The 18,029-nt window shown below is 38.7% G+C and overlaps 2 protein-coding genes across 7 annotated transcripts; one reads left to right on the forward strand and one right to left on the reverse strand.

Annotated features, from left to right (window-relative positions):
• Positions 1-589: 589 nt before the first annotated feature.
• Positions 590-4,289, reverse strand: LOC116191945 (box C/D snoRNA protein 1). The gene is made up of 5 exons (XM_031520313.1): positions 3,857-4,289; positions 3,516-3,717; positions 3,179-3,247; positions 2,877-3,009; positions 590-1,792 (listed from the first exon to the last, which is right to left on the reverse strand). The coding sequence occupies exons 1-5, from the start codon at positions 4,089-4,091 to the stop codon at positions 1,226-1,228; spliced, it is 1,206 nt and encodes a 401-aa protein (XP_031376173.1). The 5' UTR covers positions 4,092-4,289; the 3' UTR covers positions 590-1,225.
• Positions 4,290-9,373: 5,084 nt separating this feature from the next.
• LOC116210840 (AP2-associated protein kinase 1) lies at positions 9,374-16,816 on the forward strand. Of its 6 annotated transcripts, none has more exons than XM_031544941.1 (9): positions 12,310-12,686; positions 12,785-12,988; positions 13,318-13,806; positions 14,233-14,398; positions 14,498-14,548; positions 14,660-14,842; positions 14,979-15,072; positions 15,301-16,070; positions 16,185-16,816. In XM_031544941.1, exons 3-9 carry the CDS (start codon positions 13,343-13,345, stop codon positions 16,560-16,562), a joined length of 2,106 nt encoding a protein of 701 aa, XP_031400801.1. In that variant the 5' UTR covers positions 12,310-12,686; positions 12,785-12,988; positions 13,318-13,342; the 3' UTR covers positions 16,563-16,816. The 6 variants fall into 6 exon arrangements, with proteins under 6 accessions (XP_031400810.1, XP_031400819.1, XP_031400793.1 ...); XM_031544967.1 differs by having other exon boundaries at positions 12,311-12,686; positions 13,370-13,806; XM_031544950.1 differs by lacking the exons at positions 12,310-12,686; positions 12,785-12,988 and adding an exon at positions 9,374-9,750.
• Positions 16,817-18,029: the final 1,213 nt, after the last annotated feature.

The following is an 18,029-nucleotide window of genomic DNA, read 5'->3' on the forward strand; positions in this document are numbered from 1 at the left end:
AATTTGTTAAGTCGATGCTTGAAATTTATTTAGAAGTAAGTTTTTAATTTCTCTGTTATTAATTTAATGTCATTCCTGCACACAGCACGAGTCATCTTCTATTATTATTATTATTATTAATTATTATTGTTGTTATGGTTATTGTTGTAACTTGTAATAATATTTTTTTGGTCGTACTTGTGATAATCTTGGCTAGTTCACTTCTCACTACTTTTCTGGCATTTCTGGTCGAAATCTTCGGCAAGTTCCCAGCACTTTTTTCTGGCTCTTTTTGTCGAAATTATTGGCGGAAGGGCCAGCAATAACAGTACTCCACCACCAAGGGAGAGGCCCACCGCATGTCTTATCCATCTCTCATCTATACTTTTGCCCTATCTAACAGACAGCTTCAATCTCAAGTCCAAACACTCGCTAATCTCATTCGATGGACATCCACAGCCGAAAACCCAATAACAACCAGGTACCTTGTCTGCCCATGTGTTGGTCCGATACCCTCGCTTCCGGGATGAAGCTCAAGCAGCTGCCTCTTGCCCTTGGAGGGGCTGAGTTCCCTCATCTCTCAGACATTGCCAGACCTATGCAAAGGATATGCAACAGCAACAATACATGTATATATATATATATATATACACGCGCGTGAGCGCAGTGTATTTTCAATGGGGTCTTTCAAACAAAAACTACCAAAAACTGGACTTTATACATTGTCCAACTTGAGATTTTTTTGCTAAACTATAGATTTTTTGCTAGCTCAGAAATTCGGTTCACCGAATAATTCATGTCTCCATCTCCATATTAGCTGAACCCCTCTGTTCATATCAACATCATTTTGATGACTCTTCTTTCTTCATTGCCAGTCACCATTGAGCTCTGATTTCACTCCGATGCAGCTACAAAAGCAGATGCTGACTTTCTTACAAGTGTATATGACTCAGGGCTCGGAATTTACAGATTCAACACGCAGTACAAGCTCTTCTCAAATGACATTAATGAATCAACATAACATACTCCCAGATCCTACCAAGCACCCTTTTTTACCTCTCTTCTTTTCCTGTGCCAGAAAACTTGAAGAAACTGGTACTTACCTTTATTGATGTAACATCAAAACTCGCAAGGCAATCCCATCCCAGCACATTATATAAATTTTCAATACCAGTGGCGTCCCTTTTCACCTTAAGGACAAAAGGGCTATCTGAGACAGAAAACCAAATAAGCTATAATCAGCCGATCACTCCAAAATCTCCCCTTCTTCTACTTCATCGCTCGCCAGGGAGATTTCTCCTTTTCCACTACATTCACCGTCCAGATCAAGGAAGTCATCAGGATTCGTTTGTGCAATCAAATCTGAATATGTATCGATCAACCCTTGATCAAAATCAAATTCCATCTTTTCTTGAGTTACATATTCCCTAATGACAGGTTGGGGAATGCCATTGCTGCTTGAGACTCTTCCTGGCAAGGGTCCACTTGATGCCATCTTTTTATGACACAGTTTTTCCATTGCACTTCCTCTCTGATGCTTCGCCAAGTCTTCGATCCCATATTCCAAATGACCATCTTCTTCGAATTCCTCCTCCAGAAAGCAAACACCTTTCGCAGGAAGATGCTCGCTGCTATGCACATCCTTAACATCCTTTTTCTGAGTGATAGGATGGGCATCTCTATGAATTTCAAAATCACAAGTATGCGTCGGAAGAAAGACATGAATGACAGGATACTCTAAGATAACAAGATTTGCTAGCTGTTGCCTGATGGGGGCCTCTACGTCCAGCTCCCGGAAAGGTGATTTTGGACCCTATAATTAGAAGGCAAAGATGTATCATCAGACTGAATATTCACATTAAAGAACATAGAAAATACATTGTGCATGGTGCATATTGCACCTACGAAAAGTACGCAGGCACCATATTGACCCACTTCACATTGATTTCCGTCAATAGCATGAGGCAGGACTCAATTGGCATGCAATCTCCAATTCACATGGGTGGGGGTGGTCAGAGTGCAATATCTCAATCCATTTTATACGGTAGATCAATCCTTTATCTCTTACAGTAACGCCAAATTCTTCTTAAGAATTATATTGTAAACTGACTTGGTTCATACATAAAAAATATTACATCAAGTGAAGCTTTTTCCCCCTAAACCTATTCGGATTGGCTTGATGGTTAAAAGGAGTGACTTCTTGGTGAAGTTCCAAGTTCGAGTCATTGCAAAAACTATGCAAGTGAATACTCCATATTTGGCCATCTGCACAACCTAAGGCCAGTCTGACTTGTCCCGTGGGCTTGCAGGGTGTTCACCTGGGCCATGGGGGAATAGTCGAGCAGAACCCGAGCAACTGTTGTTATCAAAAAAAAAAAAGTGTTTCCCTCTACTTTTATAATGCTTGGAAGGAAACAATTAGCTATTTACTTCTGAAGTTGAAATTCCCATAATCAAGTTCTCATTTATTTTGCCATATAAGAAGGATAAACATATAAGAAGGATATACAAAAATCATATACTTATTATGAGAAGCTTTTAGAGTAACATATAATTTCAATTCATATTCTTAATGCTAATGCTGTGTCACCATGCATATTTTTGTGCCAACAAATATTCAGTGTTATGCTTAACATGCATTGCATCTACAGTAACCCCACTGACTAATTGCATGTTTGGTACGCACTAATGGAAACGAGTATGGTGAAATCAACCATGCAAGTCGGTTGATTCCATTCAATTCACGCCTACCAACCAATCGAGGCACCAACTAAACCTGCCTGATGAGATAATCAAACATGGCATAGATCACTAAGAACTTAAATATTTCTATATGACATGAATGGTTATCCAAACTTAAGGATCACTTCAAACCAGGGCAAGAAAAAAACAAGAACCTTATGATGTTTACAAATGAAAAACTTGAGATGGTCAAGTTGCACATGGCAGAACTTGATCAGTTGATGATTCCAAGGCCCAGGTTGGAGATGCTTCTCAATTATAGAACGAAGGTTTGCATCCTCTGAAACTCTGCAGGAATACCACATCTCATTAAGCTTTTTAACAGACCCCATTACCTGCTTAAGGAGGGGGGGAATGTTTTACCCCCAAATAGACAATGTCAGGAGGGCTGTGTTAAAGATGTGCTTAATTACTGCTCAGCAACTTCCCCCGAGAAAATGGCGACAGGATGACTCACCCATGGTCATATAAAGCAACATCTGTTGAATGAAATCGCCATTCAATCGTCCAGGAAATTAGTTTTCTCCTGAAATAATAATGAAAGCAATTAGATCGATCAATTGATGTTCCAACTCCTCGTAAATGACATGAAATAATACAAAAGCAAGTCCCAAATCAATCGTGGCCAGGACTTTCTATCGAATCAATCAATGACCAAGTAAATGAACTAAAGTCATCCGGTAGCACCAGCATCACATCCACAAGAGACCAAGTGACATCTGATCTGAGTCCGCTGTCTGTCTGGTTAAAAGAAATGTATATGTATATGTGCATGTATATATATATATATATACCTCGGGTTATATCGAGACTGATTTCTCTCCCTCTTTGACAGTCCACTGGGAAGAAAGAGGACCTTCGTCCTTCTGCTTGAGGCTGCACTCCGAAGGCGACGAAGGAAAATCGGCAGGCGATAAGGAGAAAAAGGACACAATTTAGCCCTTGTTCTCTGAGCAGATTCAGTCACCCTCTTCACTTCCTCCAGCATATTGTAGTCTTCGAAAAACCAAATATTAGAGTTAGGGGCACCTGAAGAATATATATATATATATATATATATATATATATTTTACTTAATTAATTAATGAAGCCAGCTAGCTCTAGCTAGCAGTGCAGGCGGGGGTGGGGGACGTACCGGAGCGGAGGACAGAGTCGTTGAAGCCGGAGAGGGGAAGGAACTGAGAGCGGTCGCGTTTACCGGAGCAGCTTGTGCGCTGCTTATGAGAATTGACGCATGGGAGGCTGCAGGTTCGGATGGAACAGCCGGGGCATTTGTACTTGGATGGCTTCTGCCTGCACTCCTCGCATACCGCCGCCGCCTCCCGTCCCTTTCCACCACCTGGCTGTGGTGGATGTTGATGCTCCATCATTAATGGACAGAGACGATGGCAGCCACTGACAAGGGTTTATGTTTATAAGGGGAAGGGGAAGGGGAAGGGGGAGGGAGAGAGAGAGAGAGGGGGGTAATAAGAGGTGGCTGGCGGGGACGGGAAGAAAGAGGAGCGAGAGAAACGCCTGGCCTTAGCCTTGCCGTGCTGCCGCCGTTGGCGTTGGCGTTGGCGAATATCGTGCTCACTCATCATTGGGTAGGGTAGAACTGGACCGAGATTTATTGGGTCTGATCCAGCCCAATGAGGCCCAACTACGGCCCATGGACAGTGACCGCGACTGCGAGTAGATTTAGATTGGATTGAACCAGAATCGAAACACGATAGTGGCATCGCACCCTTTCCCCACCTGCTTTCCTTCTCGGTGGTTGGTGTCGGTGGTGGGAGGAAGGTTACGATCACGCGCTTTTCTTTTCTTTCTTTTCCTTCTTCTTTTTCCATCTTTACGACGTGATTAATCTAGATTCCAAATGGTAATTTAGGATGCTTTCAAGATAATTTTTTATTTCTTTCTCGAAGAGTTTTTACGTACTCGGTAAACCCATATATAGTAGCTTAAAGTACTTTCAGAGAGCTGATTTCATCATTGATGAGTTTCCATGTAAACTTTTCTTTGTAAACATTTAACTCCTGATTTATCGCCCATTGACCCTACTTGCATTAAAATAAATTAGTCATATAACTCACGTATTGCATGCACGTTTGTTTATTTTGTTAATATTACTGATTTTATAATACAAAACATTAGAATAAATAAAAATTGTTGGGAGTAGTTACATTAAATGTTGTACCTCTAAAGTCTCTTTGTAAACATATAGTAAAATTATAAATATATTATAGAAATTTGGAAAAAAAATTTGAAAAAATGTCCAAGTTTATATTAATGGGGAGAATCGAAGAGACGGCTCACCACGAGCCGAGGGAAACAGACGAAAGAATTTTGTGAGTCCAATATGCTTATGTGGAAAACTCTCATTGCACGAACCGAAAAAAAAATCTTAAAAGGCTAAATTAACATATATATATAGATACGTACATGTTTTAACATTTCTAATTTTTATCTCAATCTCTTCATTTCTTGAAAAGACACTCTTTAATGATATCCAATAATGAATTCCCGAAATTTTCTTCTATAAATTTATAACATGTTTGCACATCTTCCACCATAACGAGAGAGTATTTCATTCTAGGAATATTTTCCATGAAAATAGGGATTTGATTTTACCCATGCAATCTTGAATCCAAATTATCAATTAACGTCCTTTGTGAAAAATAAATTATTTTAATGGTTTATAAGGTATGTCAATAGATATGAAAAATTGCACTATTGGTATAAAAAGTTCTAAAAAGTTGCACGATTGATACAATTTTTTTGTTAACTAGAGATACAAAATGTTTGAAAAACATAATAATCAAGTACATTCCGTCAATTTTGGATCGACGCCGTCAGTGTCTGCCTACGTGACATATGACGTGTCCCCTGCCATTTGACATGACAAATGACATGGACCAATTTGAACCTGAATGACAAGTGGTGAAAAATTATGATATGACAGTGGAAGGGTTTTTGGACTGTAACAATTTGGTACAAAAAAATTTTAGATTTGTAAGATGTTAGTACAAAAAGTAATAGAGGTACAACTTCACGGTACAACTTTGTTATAGAAAGAGAGAGAGACAAGAGAGGGATGAGAGACAGGAGAGAGAGAGGTCAGAAACATGGTAGAGAGATGATAGAGTAAAGAGAGAGACGAAAGAGGAGAATGAGAGAAGAGAAAGCGAGGAGAGACGATAGAGAAAAACAAAAGAGAGGAGGGATGAGAGAAAAAAGAGAGAGAGACTAGAGAGAGGAGAGAGATGAGAGAAACCAGAGAGAGAGAGAGAGAGAGAGAGAGAGAGAAAAACATAAGAGAGAGAGGTAAGAGAAAGGAAAGAGAAATAGATGACGTAGAGACGAGAGAGAGGAGAGAGAGAGGAGAGAGGAGAGAGGAGAGAGAGGAAAGAGAGAAGGGAGAAAGGAGAGACGAGAGACAGGAGCGAGAGAAAGAGAAAAAGAGAGAGACGAGCGAGAGAAAGAGATGAGAGAGAGAGAGAGAGAAGAGAGGACAAAATGAGAGAGAAAAAAAAAGATGAGAGAGAGGGGAAAGGGAAAGAAGAAAGAGTGTTTTTAATTAAATTTTTATTTAATTAAAATTTTAGAAAATGAAATTTATTATATTTTTGTGCCAAGTGAATAAAGAATAACATGTCAGCTGTTCAATGAGCAAAAAGTGTCTGTGCTAGCGAGGAATTATCAAAATGTACTTAATTGTTACTTTTTTCAAACGTTTTGTATCATTGATATAATTTTAAAATTTTTTGTACCAAATGTGCAATTTTTTGAAACTTTTTGTATTAACAGTGTAATTTTCTCTCAATAGATATGATTTATTATATTTGCAAATTTCTTCTCTAAGGAATTTTACATGAGCATAACTGCTTGGATCATGGTAGCTAAGTAGATAATTATCAATAAGAAAGGTTTCATGTGTAAAAGATTGGCTGACATACATTTTTCTTTCGTCTTAGTAACAATTCTATCAATAATCTTTATGACATTGCCAAAATCGATCATTGAACTAAAATTTAATGAAAGGACCTAAGAATATCTATCTATTTATATATAAAAGGAGTTTTCTTCTTACATAGATACCAAAAGCCTAAAAAAAAACACGAAACAAAGAGCCTAAAAGAGTCTTATGAAAAAACAAAGAGATAATAGAGTGCTTAAGCTGGAAAAAGACTGAAAATGCTGTCTACAATATTAGAATTGATAGTGTTTGCTCACATATTGGACATAAATAAATTCATTTTATTATTTTTTATTAGTTCAATTTAATAAATATTAGTTAAAATTTAAAAATAGGTTCATGCGCAACGAGTTAAAAGACTAGTTATTTGATAAATGATCGCATTACATAACGCCAAAGCCAAAACCAAATGCATAACCCCAACCAATGCCAGTGAGAGGATTGAAGAAAGAAATGGTTGTCCCCTTCTCCTCTGCTCTCCCCCAATCTCTATTCCATTATTTCTCCTCTCCTCTTTAAAATTATCACTTTTCTTTACTTCCTTTTTGAGTAAATTCCAATAACAAACCTAACACTCTCCCCTTTTAAAATAGGATATATATAACTCATGCTTTTGCTGATGTAGCTACTAACTAGAGCATGTGAAAATTCAGTTGATGCGGCTTATTAATTGATTTATTTTTTATAAAAATAAAAAGATAAAATATATATCATCACTGGTTTTGCGAGGAGTGGGCAATTGACGGTGGGCAACCCCTCCGATAGAGGTCACCGGAGCTGTTTCCATGCTTATTCCCTAGATACAAACATTGCTTATTCTCCGGAAAAAGAAGGCGGAGTTCTTCTAGGGTGAATGATGCAATACAAGACATGAGATAGATCTTCCAAAGAATAAGGTTTTTTCTTTTTTGGTGGGTAGTGTTAATTCTCTCATATTTCCAGGACTTATTATATGGGTCATATGTGTGATAATTTACTTCCAGTTCGGGATCTTCGGTTCAAGTCCAAGATGGCCCAATTACACCGAGGAAAAGAATGGAAGAAACATCGGGCTTTAACAGAAGAGCTTTATAAATTTTTAAAAATTCAAGATATATATCCAGAAATTGAATTTCAGTTATTTGTGAAACATATTAATTGATAGAACTATTGATACCTCTGACAATCTACACCATAGGGGCAGTGAGAGAGAAGGGGTGCAGATCGGAGGAGGGGATTCCCTGGTTGAAGAGGGGCGGTGGTCAAAGGAAAAGCCCCCATCGATTGGCCCCCCTAATCGAAATCAGTGATTTATTTATTTATTTATTTTTCTTTTTGTTGCAATTTTATGCCTTTTTTTCAATTTCTAGATCTTTTTTAAAAATAAGAATATTAATTAGAGCGCAACATCAGCCAAATTTACATGCAGCGCCTAATTAGTAACCAAAAAAAACAAAAGCTTGGGTAATGTGTGTCATATCTTAAAAAGAGGGAGTGTCGATGATCATTTTAAAAAAAAAAAGTAACTTTTGATCCTCAACTTTTCATTTTTTTCCACTTTCATCCTACCGTCTGATTTTACTTCCATAATTTTTCAAAAAATAATAAACAATTTTCAAATTAGAAAAAAAAAGCAAAAATTGAAAAAGAAAGGTATAAAGGAAGGGGGCGACGAGATCCCTAGATTTCGAGGATGGAGGCTAGTTGATGGCCGCTCCTCCTTTGACAAGGTTGGCAATAGCCTTTAGGGTTGCCAACAACCTTAGGGGCAGGGGGTCACTGACGAGCCCCCTTCCCTCGGAATCGAGGGATCCCAATTGAAAACAGAGATCTCTCGATTTCGAGGGAGGGGGTTCACTAGCGGCCACCCATGCTCGTATGAGGTTGCGGATGATCCCAGATAACATCGGCGACGTCATTGGGGGAGAGACTGCCATCGGCGAGCCCCTCACTCTCGAAATCGAGGGATTCTGCGTCGTGCTCTCCATTTTCCTTTTTTTCGTTTTATATCTATTCATTCCTTTTTTTTCAATTTTTCTAAAATTTTTTATTTCGAAAAATATTTTGGATGAACAACTTATTTTTGGAAGGAAAATTGGATGGCAGGACTAAAGTGAACAAATTATGCAACGTTTCGAACAAAGTAGAACGAAAAAAAAATACGATGAAAATGAAAAATTGCATAAAGTTTAGGATAAAAATGGACAAAACACACAATTTGGTCCCTGAAAGATACGAAATTTGAAAGGACATCCCTAAAAGATTTTGGTTATACAAATTAGTCGTGTCGTTTGAAACATTTGGACAAATTAGTCATTTTGTTTAGGTTTTCATCTAGTTCCTGATGGAAAACGCATGTTAACGGGACTTCACATGTCAAATTAGCTGATAACGGGACACCTTAGCATTTTTCATTAGGAACTAAATGAAAACTTTAATTTATCTAAACGTTTCTTACGACGAGACTAATTTGTCTAACATAAATCATTCACAGACTAATTTGTATAGCGAGGTATGTTTTAGGGATCAAATTGTCAATTTTACCGAGAAAATGGCTTTTTCTATTTTCAAAAGTACAAGGAGTGTCAGGAGGCAATTTATTCCTTTTCTTTTTACCGTTCTCGATTTCTTTCTTTTACTAATTATTAATTGCCCAAACTGCGAGAGAGAGAAAGAAGAAAAAGAAGAATCGGCAGCCTCATCTGAAGAAAAAAAAAGAAAAAAGAAAAAAGAAAAAACAAAGTTCCAAAAAAAAAAAAAGGAGAAGAAGAAGCCAAAAGGCGAGTCATCGGGAAGGAGGAGAAGCAGTGGGAAGGGAAGAGAAGCGATCGTCGGTCGTGGATATGATATGAGGCTTTCTTACTGGATTTGATTGATTTCTTCAAAGGCTGTGGTTTTCGCTTGCATGATTCAGAGTTCCTTAGTCGAACCTGATCTATATCTACATCTATACACACATATATATAATATTGGAAATTTGGATCTTCACTTTCTCTGCGCAGCTTCTGTTCTCTGCTGCTGTACGCTGCTCCCTGCATTTCACCTCTGAATCTGATCTTTGCTGCCGATCGCTCCGTTCCACTTTTTCTACTGTACGTGCGTCTTTCAATATATAAAAGAGTCTTATGAAAAAACAAAGAGATAATAGAGTGCTTAAGCTGGAAAAAGACTGAAAATGCTGTCTACAATATTAGAATTGATAGTGTTTGCTCACATATTGGACATAAATAAATTCATTTTATTATTTTTTATTAGTTCAATTTAATAAATATTAGTTAAAATTTAAAAATAGGTTCATGCGCAACGAGTTAAAAGACTAGTTATTTGATAAATGATCGCATTACATAACGCCAAAGCCAAAACCAAATGCATAACCCCAACCAATGCCAGTGAGAGGATTGAAGAAAGAAATGGTTGTCCCCTTCTCCTCTGCTCTCCCCCAATCTCTATTCCATTATTTCTCCTCTCCTCTTTAAAATTATCACTTTTCTTTACTTCCTTTTTGAGTAAATTCCAATAACAAACCTAACACTCTCCCCTTTTAAAATAGGATATATATAACTCATGCTTTTGCTGATGTAGCTACTAACTAGAGCATGTGAAAATTCAGTTGATGCGGCTTATTAATTGATTTATTTTTTATAAAAATAAAAAGATAAAATATATATCATCACTGGTTTTGCGAGGAGTGGGCAATTGACGGTGGGCAACCCCTCCGATAGAGGTCACCGGAGCTGTTTCCATGCTTATTCCCTAGATACAAACATTGCTTATTCTCCGGAAAAAGAAGGCGGAGTTCTTCTAGGGTGAATGATGCAATACAAGACATGAGATAGATCTTCCAAAGAATAAGGTTTTTTCTTTTTTGGTGGGTAGTGTTAATTCTCTCATATTTCCAGGACTTATTATATGGGTCATATGTGTGATAATTTACTTCCAGTTCGGGATCTTCGGTTCAAGTCCAAGATGGCCCAATTACACCGAGGAAAAGAATGGAAGAAACATCGGGCTTTAACAGAAGAGCTTTATAAATTTTTAAAAATTCAAGATATATATCCAGAAATTGAATTTCAGTTATTTGTGAAACATATTAATTGATAGAACTATTGATACCTCTGACAATCTACACCATAGGGGCAGTGAGAGAGAAGGGGTGCAGATCGGAGGAGGGGATTCCCTGGTTGAAGAGGGGCGGTGGTCAAAGGAAAAGCCCCCATCGATTGGCCCCCCTAATCGAAATCAGTGATTTATTTATTTATTTATTTTTCTTTTTGTTGCAATTTTATGCCTTTTTTTCAATTTCTAGATCTTTTTTAAAAATAAGAATATTAATTAGAGCGCAACATCAGCCAAATTTACATGCAGCGCCTAATTAGTAACCAAAAAAAACAAAAGCTTGGGTAATGTGTGTCATATCTTAAAAAGAGGGAGTGTCGATGATCATTTTAAAAAAAAAAAGTAACTTTTGATCCTCAACTTTTCATTTTTTTCCACTTTCATCCTACCGTCTGATTTTACTTCCATAATTTTTCAAAAAATAATAAACAATTTTCAAATTAGAAAAAAAAAGCAAAAATTGAAAAAGAAAGGTATAAAGGAAGGGGGCGACGAGATCCCTAGATTTCGAGGATGGAGGCTAGTTGATGGCCGCTCCTCCTTTGACAAGGTTGGCAATAGCCTTTAGGGTTGCCAACAACCTTAGGGGCAGGGGGTCACTGACGAGCCCCCTTCCCTCGGAATCGAGGGATCCCAATTGAAAACAGAGATCTCTCGATTTCGAGGGAGGGGGTTCACTAGCGGCCACCCATGCTCGTATGAGGTTGCGGATGATCCCAGATAACATCGGCGACGTCATTGGGGGAGAGACTGCCATCGGCGAGCCCCTCACTCTCGAAATCGAGGGATTCTGCGTCGTGCTCTCCATTTTCCTTTTTTTCGTTTTATATCTATTCATTCCTTTTTTTTCAATTTTTCTAAAATTTTTTATTTCGAAAAATATTTTGGATGAACAACTTATTTTTGGAAGGAAAATTGGATGGCAGGACTAAAGTGAACAAATTATGCAACGTTTCGAACAAAGTAGAACGAAAAAAAAATACGATGAAAATGAAAAATTGCATAAAGTTTAGGATAAAAATGGACAAAACACACAATTTGGTCCCTGAAAGATACGAAATTTGAAAGGACATCCCTAAAAGATTTTGGTTATACAAATTAGTCGTGTCGTTTGAAACATTTGGACAAATTAGTCATTTTGTTTAGGTTTTCATCTAGTTCCTGATGGAAAACGCATGTTAACGGGACTTCACATGTCAAATTAGCTGATAACGGGACACCTTAGCATTTTTCATTAGGAACTAAATGAAAACTTTAATTTATCTAAACGTTTCTTACGACGAGACTAATTTGTCTAACATAAATCATTCACAGACTAATTTGTATAGCGAGGTATGTTTTAGGGATCAAATTGTCAATTTTACCGAGAAAATGGCTTTTTCTATTTTCAAAAGTACAAGGAGTGTCAGGAGGCAATTTATTCCTTTTCTTTTTACCGTTCTCGATTTCTTTCTTTTACTAATTATTAATTGCCCAAACTGCGAGAGAGAGAAAGAAGAAAAAGAAGAATCGGCAGCCTCATCTGAAGAAAAAAAAAGAAAAAAGAAAAAAGAAAAAACAAAGTTCCAAAAAAAAAAAAAGGAGAAGAAGAAGCCAAAAGGCGAGTCATCGGGAAGGAGGAGAAGCAGTGGGAAGGGAAGAGAAGCGATCGTCGGTCGTGGATATGATATGAGGCTTTCTTACTGGATTTGATTGATTTCTTCAAAGGCTGTGGTTTTCGCTTGCATGATTCAGAGTTCCTTAGTCGAACCTGATCTATATCTACATCTATACACACATATATATAATATTGGAAATTTGGATCTTCACTTTCTCTGCGCAGCTTCTGTTCTCTGCTGCTGTACGCTGCTCCCTGCATTTCACCTCTGAATCTGATCTTTGCTGCCGATCGCTCCGTTCCACTTTTTCTACTGTACGTGCGTCTCCTTTTTTTCTTTTTCACCCCCTCCCCTTTTTTAAGTTCGAATAATACATGTCTGGAGTAAAATAGGCTCGTTGAATTGCTAGCAGTCGCAGTCGTAGTCGCAATAGGTGGTGGACGCATGTCTGCTGCTCTTCCCCTTTGATTATTGATCAGTTTCTCCATCCATGAGATGAGATGGATCCTTGAATTGCTACTAGATCTGGATTTTCTCACTTTTGCTGGAGATTTGTGTTCACTGCCAACTCCAAATATTCTTACTTTCCAGGCAGACAAAGACCTACGTTTGGATTGTGAGTTGCCTCCATTTCGATGTTCAGCTGGCTTTTTTTAATTTCCTACTCATTTTGGATTGCCCCTTTTCCATGTCTTCCTTCATTAATTCCAACCATTGAAGCGTGCACAAGTTTTGCTCTTGCTGCATATTATTATTCTAATTTCAACATCAGCAGCTATGTGATGATGCGTCGTAAAGAACTCCATATCATTTCCTGGGCATAGTGTCACTCAGCCACGACCCTACCCAAAGATCCTATATTTTTTGAAAAATATGCATCATTGTCGTATTTCTTCTGCCAACAATATGCTGATTGATAAGCTTCCAAATTTTCTGTATCTGCAGTTTAGTAGGTCTTCACTCATAGATCATGTGGAGATTTAAACCGTTCATGCAGAAAGAGCACAATGGACTAGAAGGCCGTGCTGTTGACGTTGGAAATCTTAAGATTCACATCCGAAATGCCATAGCAGAGGGTGGATTTTCTTGCGTTTACTTGGCACGGGATGCTTTGCATGCATCTAAGCAGTATGCACTGAAGCACATGATCTGTAACGATGAGGAATCTCTAGAACTTGTGATGAAGGAGGTATCGATGATGAAATCTCTCAAAGGACATCCCAATGTTGTCACGCTTCTTGCTCATACGGTCCTGGATATGGGACGGACTAAGGAAGCATTGCTTGTGATGGAATTCTGTGACAAGTCCCTGGTTAATGTGTTGGAGAGCAGAGGATCTGGATATTTCGAGGAAAAACAAATCCTTTTAATTTTCAGGGATGTATGTAATGCAGTTTTCGCAATGCACTGCCAGTCGCCACCCGTTGCCCATCGGTAATCGTAAAGCATTCATTAGTTATCTAGGTTAACTGTCGATTGCTGTTTCTTTTAATGGTCGTGATCTACTTATTCATTTTCAGAGGTTATGGATATTGTTGATTTGCTTATCCTCATAACTCATCCACAGATGTTCTTGAGGCGACATTTCATGATACTGGACCAAGTGTTTTCCAGTGTCTGTTTTCCCGTTGGCCATGGGAGTTTTGTACATTATCTTGGTTATATTTGCTGAAAATTGATAATATTCAATTCTTTTGTTTCTTCACGATATTTTCTCTGGCCATACTGGAGACTTCATTCTTAGTCTTTGGCCTTTAGGATAGAGACTGAACATATGATCTGATCCAAGCCATTGGCTATGTTTTATTGCTTTGGCAAATCATGCGATCCCTTTTCTTATGCCTCCGCTGCATTTTTCAGGGACTTGAAGGCTGAGAATCTTTTGTTGGGATCTGATGGACTGTGGAAGTTGTGTGACTTTGGAAGTGCCTCAACTAATCACAAACGCTTTGAAAAGCCTGAAGAAATGGGTATTGAAGAAGACAATATCAGGAAGCACACGACACCTGCATATAGGGCCCCTGAGGTTGGACACAAGTTCATTGCTTTTAGTAAGGATAATAATCTATGTTGTGAAAAAATTTGTTTTGACCCTGTTTCTTCAATTTGTGGGTTTGTCACTCAGATGTGGGATCTATATCGGAGGGAGCTGATAAACGAGAAGGTGGACATATGGGTAAGTTGAGCATGCCTTCTCTACTTATCATAAGAAAAGAAGCAAAGAGTATGCTTTCTGTGCAAATCATTTACAGTTTGTGTGGAAACTAAGCGTACTCTTCTCTTATAGGCTCTAGGTTGCCTCCTCTTCCGTATATGTTACCTAAAATCTGCGTTTGATGGAGAGTCAAAATTGCAAATCTTGAACGGGAACTACCGCATTCCGGAGTTGCCAAAATACAGCTCGTTGATCACGAACCTAATCAAGGACATGCTTCAAGCATCTCCAGATGCCAGACCAGATATCACCCAGGCAAGCGCTTTGCTTGATTGGCCATTCATCTCCGTGAAATTAGGTTAGTTGTAGATAACTTGCTGACATGCCATCTTGGCGCAGATATCCTAACTATCTCCCTACTGATGTTGGGACTTTCCTCCCATGGTTGCAGGTGTGGTTTCGTGTTAATGAGCAGTTGCCTGTCAATTTCCGGAAATCTTTGCCAGATCGGCCCCCAGAAATGCTTTCAACTGATGCTCACGAAGGTATGTGTCCTGTTATGACATTTATCTTCCATAAGCTGGTAGACTTTGTTAAATGATTTGTACCTGAACATTATGGAATGCATGCCAACTTTGTAAGACTGGAGATTTATTGCAGAGTGATCTATGAAACTTTCGGTGAAATATAAAATTGAGTTTGGAGGCTATTCAGGGGAATAGTATATTTTATTGCCCCAAAAGCTAGCCCTGATACTTTGTTTTTTTTTCCAGGTAATGCTAAGCCTGCAAATAAGGTATCCCCAATGCCCCGGAGAAGTCCACCTCCCCCACCCTCATCTGGTGAAGCAGTCAAACCATCACAGGGTTCAAGAGCTGGGGGAGGTGGGGTTCGGCTTGGTGCTTTCTGGTCTACTCAGCATGCAAAGGATGCAGCTTTTGCTGAGGAAAGTGCTGGCTCTAAGTTTGACGAAGATCCAACCAGCAATAGAACATCAAGGCTTGATGGAAGTCATCAAGATCATCAAAATCTTGCTAATAAAACGAGGCCCTCCAAAGATGCTAATGCACAGCTTCATCCTGTTCACAGAAATGCTCCTGCAATGTCGCAGCATAGAGCTGAGGGCAGCCATCCCAAGGACTTTGAGATTAACTTTTTCCAGAAAGAGTCGGTGGGTAGCACTGAGAGACGGACTGCATCCACAAATGAGAGTGCAACTGCATTTCAAGATGAGGCTTTCAATACCTTTGTTGCTGAATTTGATAGCAAAAGGCTCAGCTCCGCAATGAGCAATAATGCCAAATCCGACAAAGAGGAAGACTTGGAGGCTGAGGTAGAGAAGCTAAAAGAGCAGCTGAAACAGGCTACCTTGGAGAAGGGTGAGATGACATCTAAATATGAAAAGCTATCTGCTATCTGCCGATCGCAACGCCAGGAAATACAGGAACTCAAGCAAGCTCTCGCTTCACGTACTCCATCGCCAAAAAAGGATGCTACGGGAAACCAAGCTCCCACTAGAGTTGAACCATCTGCTTGCACAGTGGTAAATTTCCAAATTTTAGTTTTTCAGATCATTTTTGGTCGCTGAAAAATATACCATGTGTAAGCTATGGGGATTCAATTGCTTATTTCCTTCCTATCCTATGTATTAACGCAGCAGCAGCAACGAGAGCAAATTGCAGGGACTGTCTTCCAGCAAGAGAGGTTTAAAAATAGGGTCCCAAGCCCTGAGCCGAAATCATGGCAGGCTTTTGAGGAGGATCCTAAGCCGCAGCAGCCACTTTCAAGGGATGGTGCTTCCAGATGTGTCAGGACGAGAAATGGTCACCAGACTAAGCAGGGAGCTCCTCAAGTGGCGTCTGATTTTGACACATGGGGTTTTGGAGCAGAGAGCTTCACGGCCACGCCGGCTGCTGCTGCCAGTCCACAGATATCGAGACCCATTGATGGAGGCAACCTTTCCCGGCGGTTTGGTGAGTCAAAGATCACAGAGAGCAAGTCAGATTCTCAGCCCGCAGGATGGGCTGGTTTTTAATGTAAGCTGCCCGGGAAATATATTTGTGTACACATTAAATGAATATGAATATGAATATTAGGGGAAGTGATTTTGCACATCATTTCCTCCCCGGGACTTGTAGCTGAGATTCAAGGTAAAATGTATTTGAGAAGAGACGATGTTATGCATTTATTTCGGATGGAATGGAACTTCTGCTGGTTTTTCTCTCTGTCGGATCTGATCGGGCAGAGAGTTAATACATTGTTCAAATAAAATATGATATAATTCTGGAATGTGTTGTGTAACATGATAATGTGAGGGCCCTTTCCAGTGTCAGTATGTGCTGTGCTGAACATGTGGTGGATTTGATTTTTCTCCCAGACCCCATCAGTTGATTTTCGCTCACTTCGCTGATTGTCGAGGACTCCTGAGGTCGCTCTTGTGATCTCCTCAGACTTCTTTCCTTAAAAAGTATTTTGCTATCAACAGGAGATGAAAGGTCACGGGAAGGAATGAATGATCAAATTCAGATGATCACCGAAACCCCGACAGACAGACAGCCATGGTTCGGTATGCTTTTGTTCTACATATGGAAAATTCTTGGGATCAGTCACAAAATCTGGTCCCAAGAATTTTCTATCGACTGCTCACAAGAATTTTGAGTTTTGTAGAAAAACATTTTCTACAGATATTAAGGATGAATGAATTTTCAGTCGACTGAACTCAAATATTATCCCATATCTGGACCTGACAAGAGATACTGTTTAAGATATATCGACGGATGTTACTTATCCAAAAAAAAGGAAAGAAAAGAAAAGAAAAGAAAAGAAAAGAAAATTGATCCATCGATGTTGTCATTTCATTCCTAATTTAAAATCCTCAGCTTCACGTTTTTTATTTGAGTTATGTGAACTTTTACTGTATTTTATTTGAATTATATTCAATGAATTTTGGTTACATACATATAATAACATATAATTAAATTCTTTTGAAAAATTGAAAAATTTCTGGATTATTGAATTGAGCTCCTCGAGATATGTACTTTTTTTTCTTTTGCAAATTCAACGTGCCAATGCTCTACAAACAGAAAATCTGAAAATACATATTACACATTTTCCCATTACCCTAACCTCCGCCCAATATTTATCTCCTTCATATATATGCAAATGTACATATTACATGATTATTGTTTCTTAATATATAATACTATGTTGGAAATCGACTCGACGAAAATAATGCGGAAGAGATAAGAATTTACACATAAGATATGTGTGGTAAACCTTCAAATATGGTGAAAACATTAAGGGAAATATCCATGGACAAAGGAGGCTTGACGGTGACTTTTTCTAGTGCAACAAATAATAGAGCGGAGTACAATACTAGTGCGTTCCTCACAGACACAACAGCTGAACATAAACGAGGAACCCTAACCCCGTCATAGAGATATCCCATCTTAAAAATACTACCACTCTCTAAACGCTCGCCTCGTACCTTTATGTCAAGGCT

Source organism: Punica granatum, chromosome 1 (genome assembly GCF_007655135.1).
Source record: "Punica granatum isolate Tunisia-2019 chromosome 1, ASM765513v2, whole genome shotgun sequence".
NCBI lineage: Eukaryota > Viridiplantae > Streptophyta > Magnoliopsida > Myrtales > Lythraceae > Punica > Punica granatum.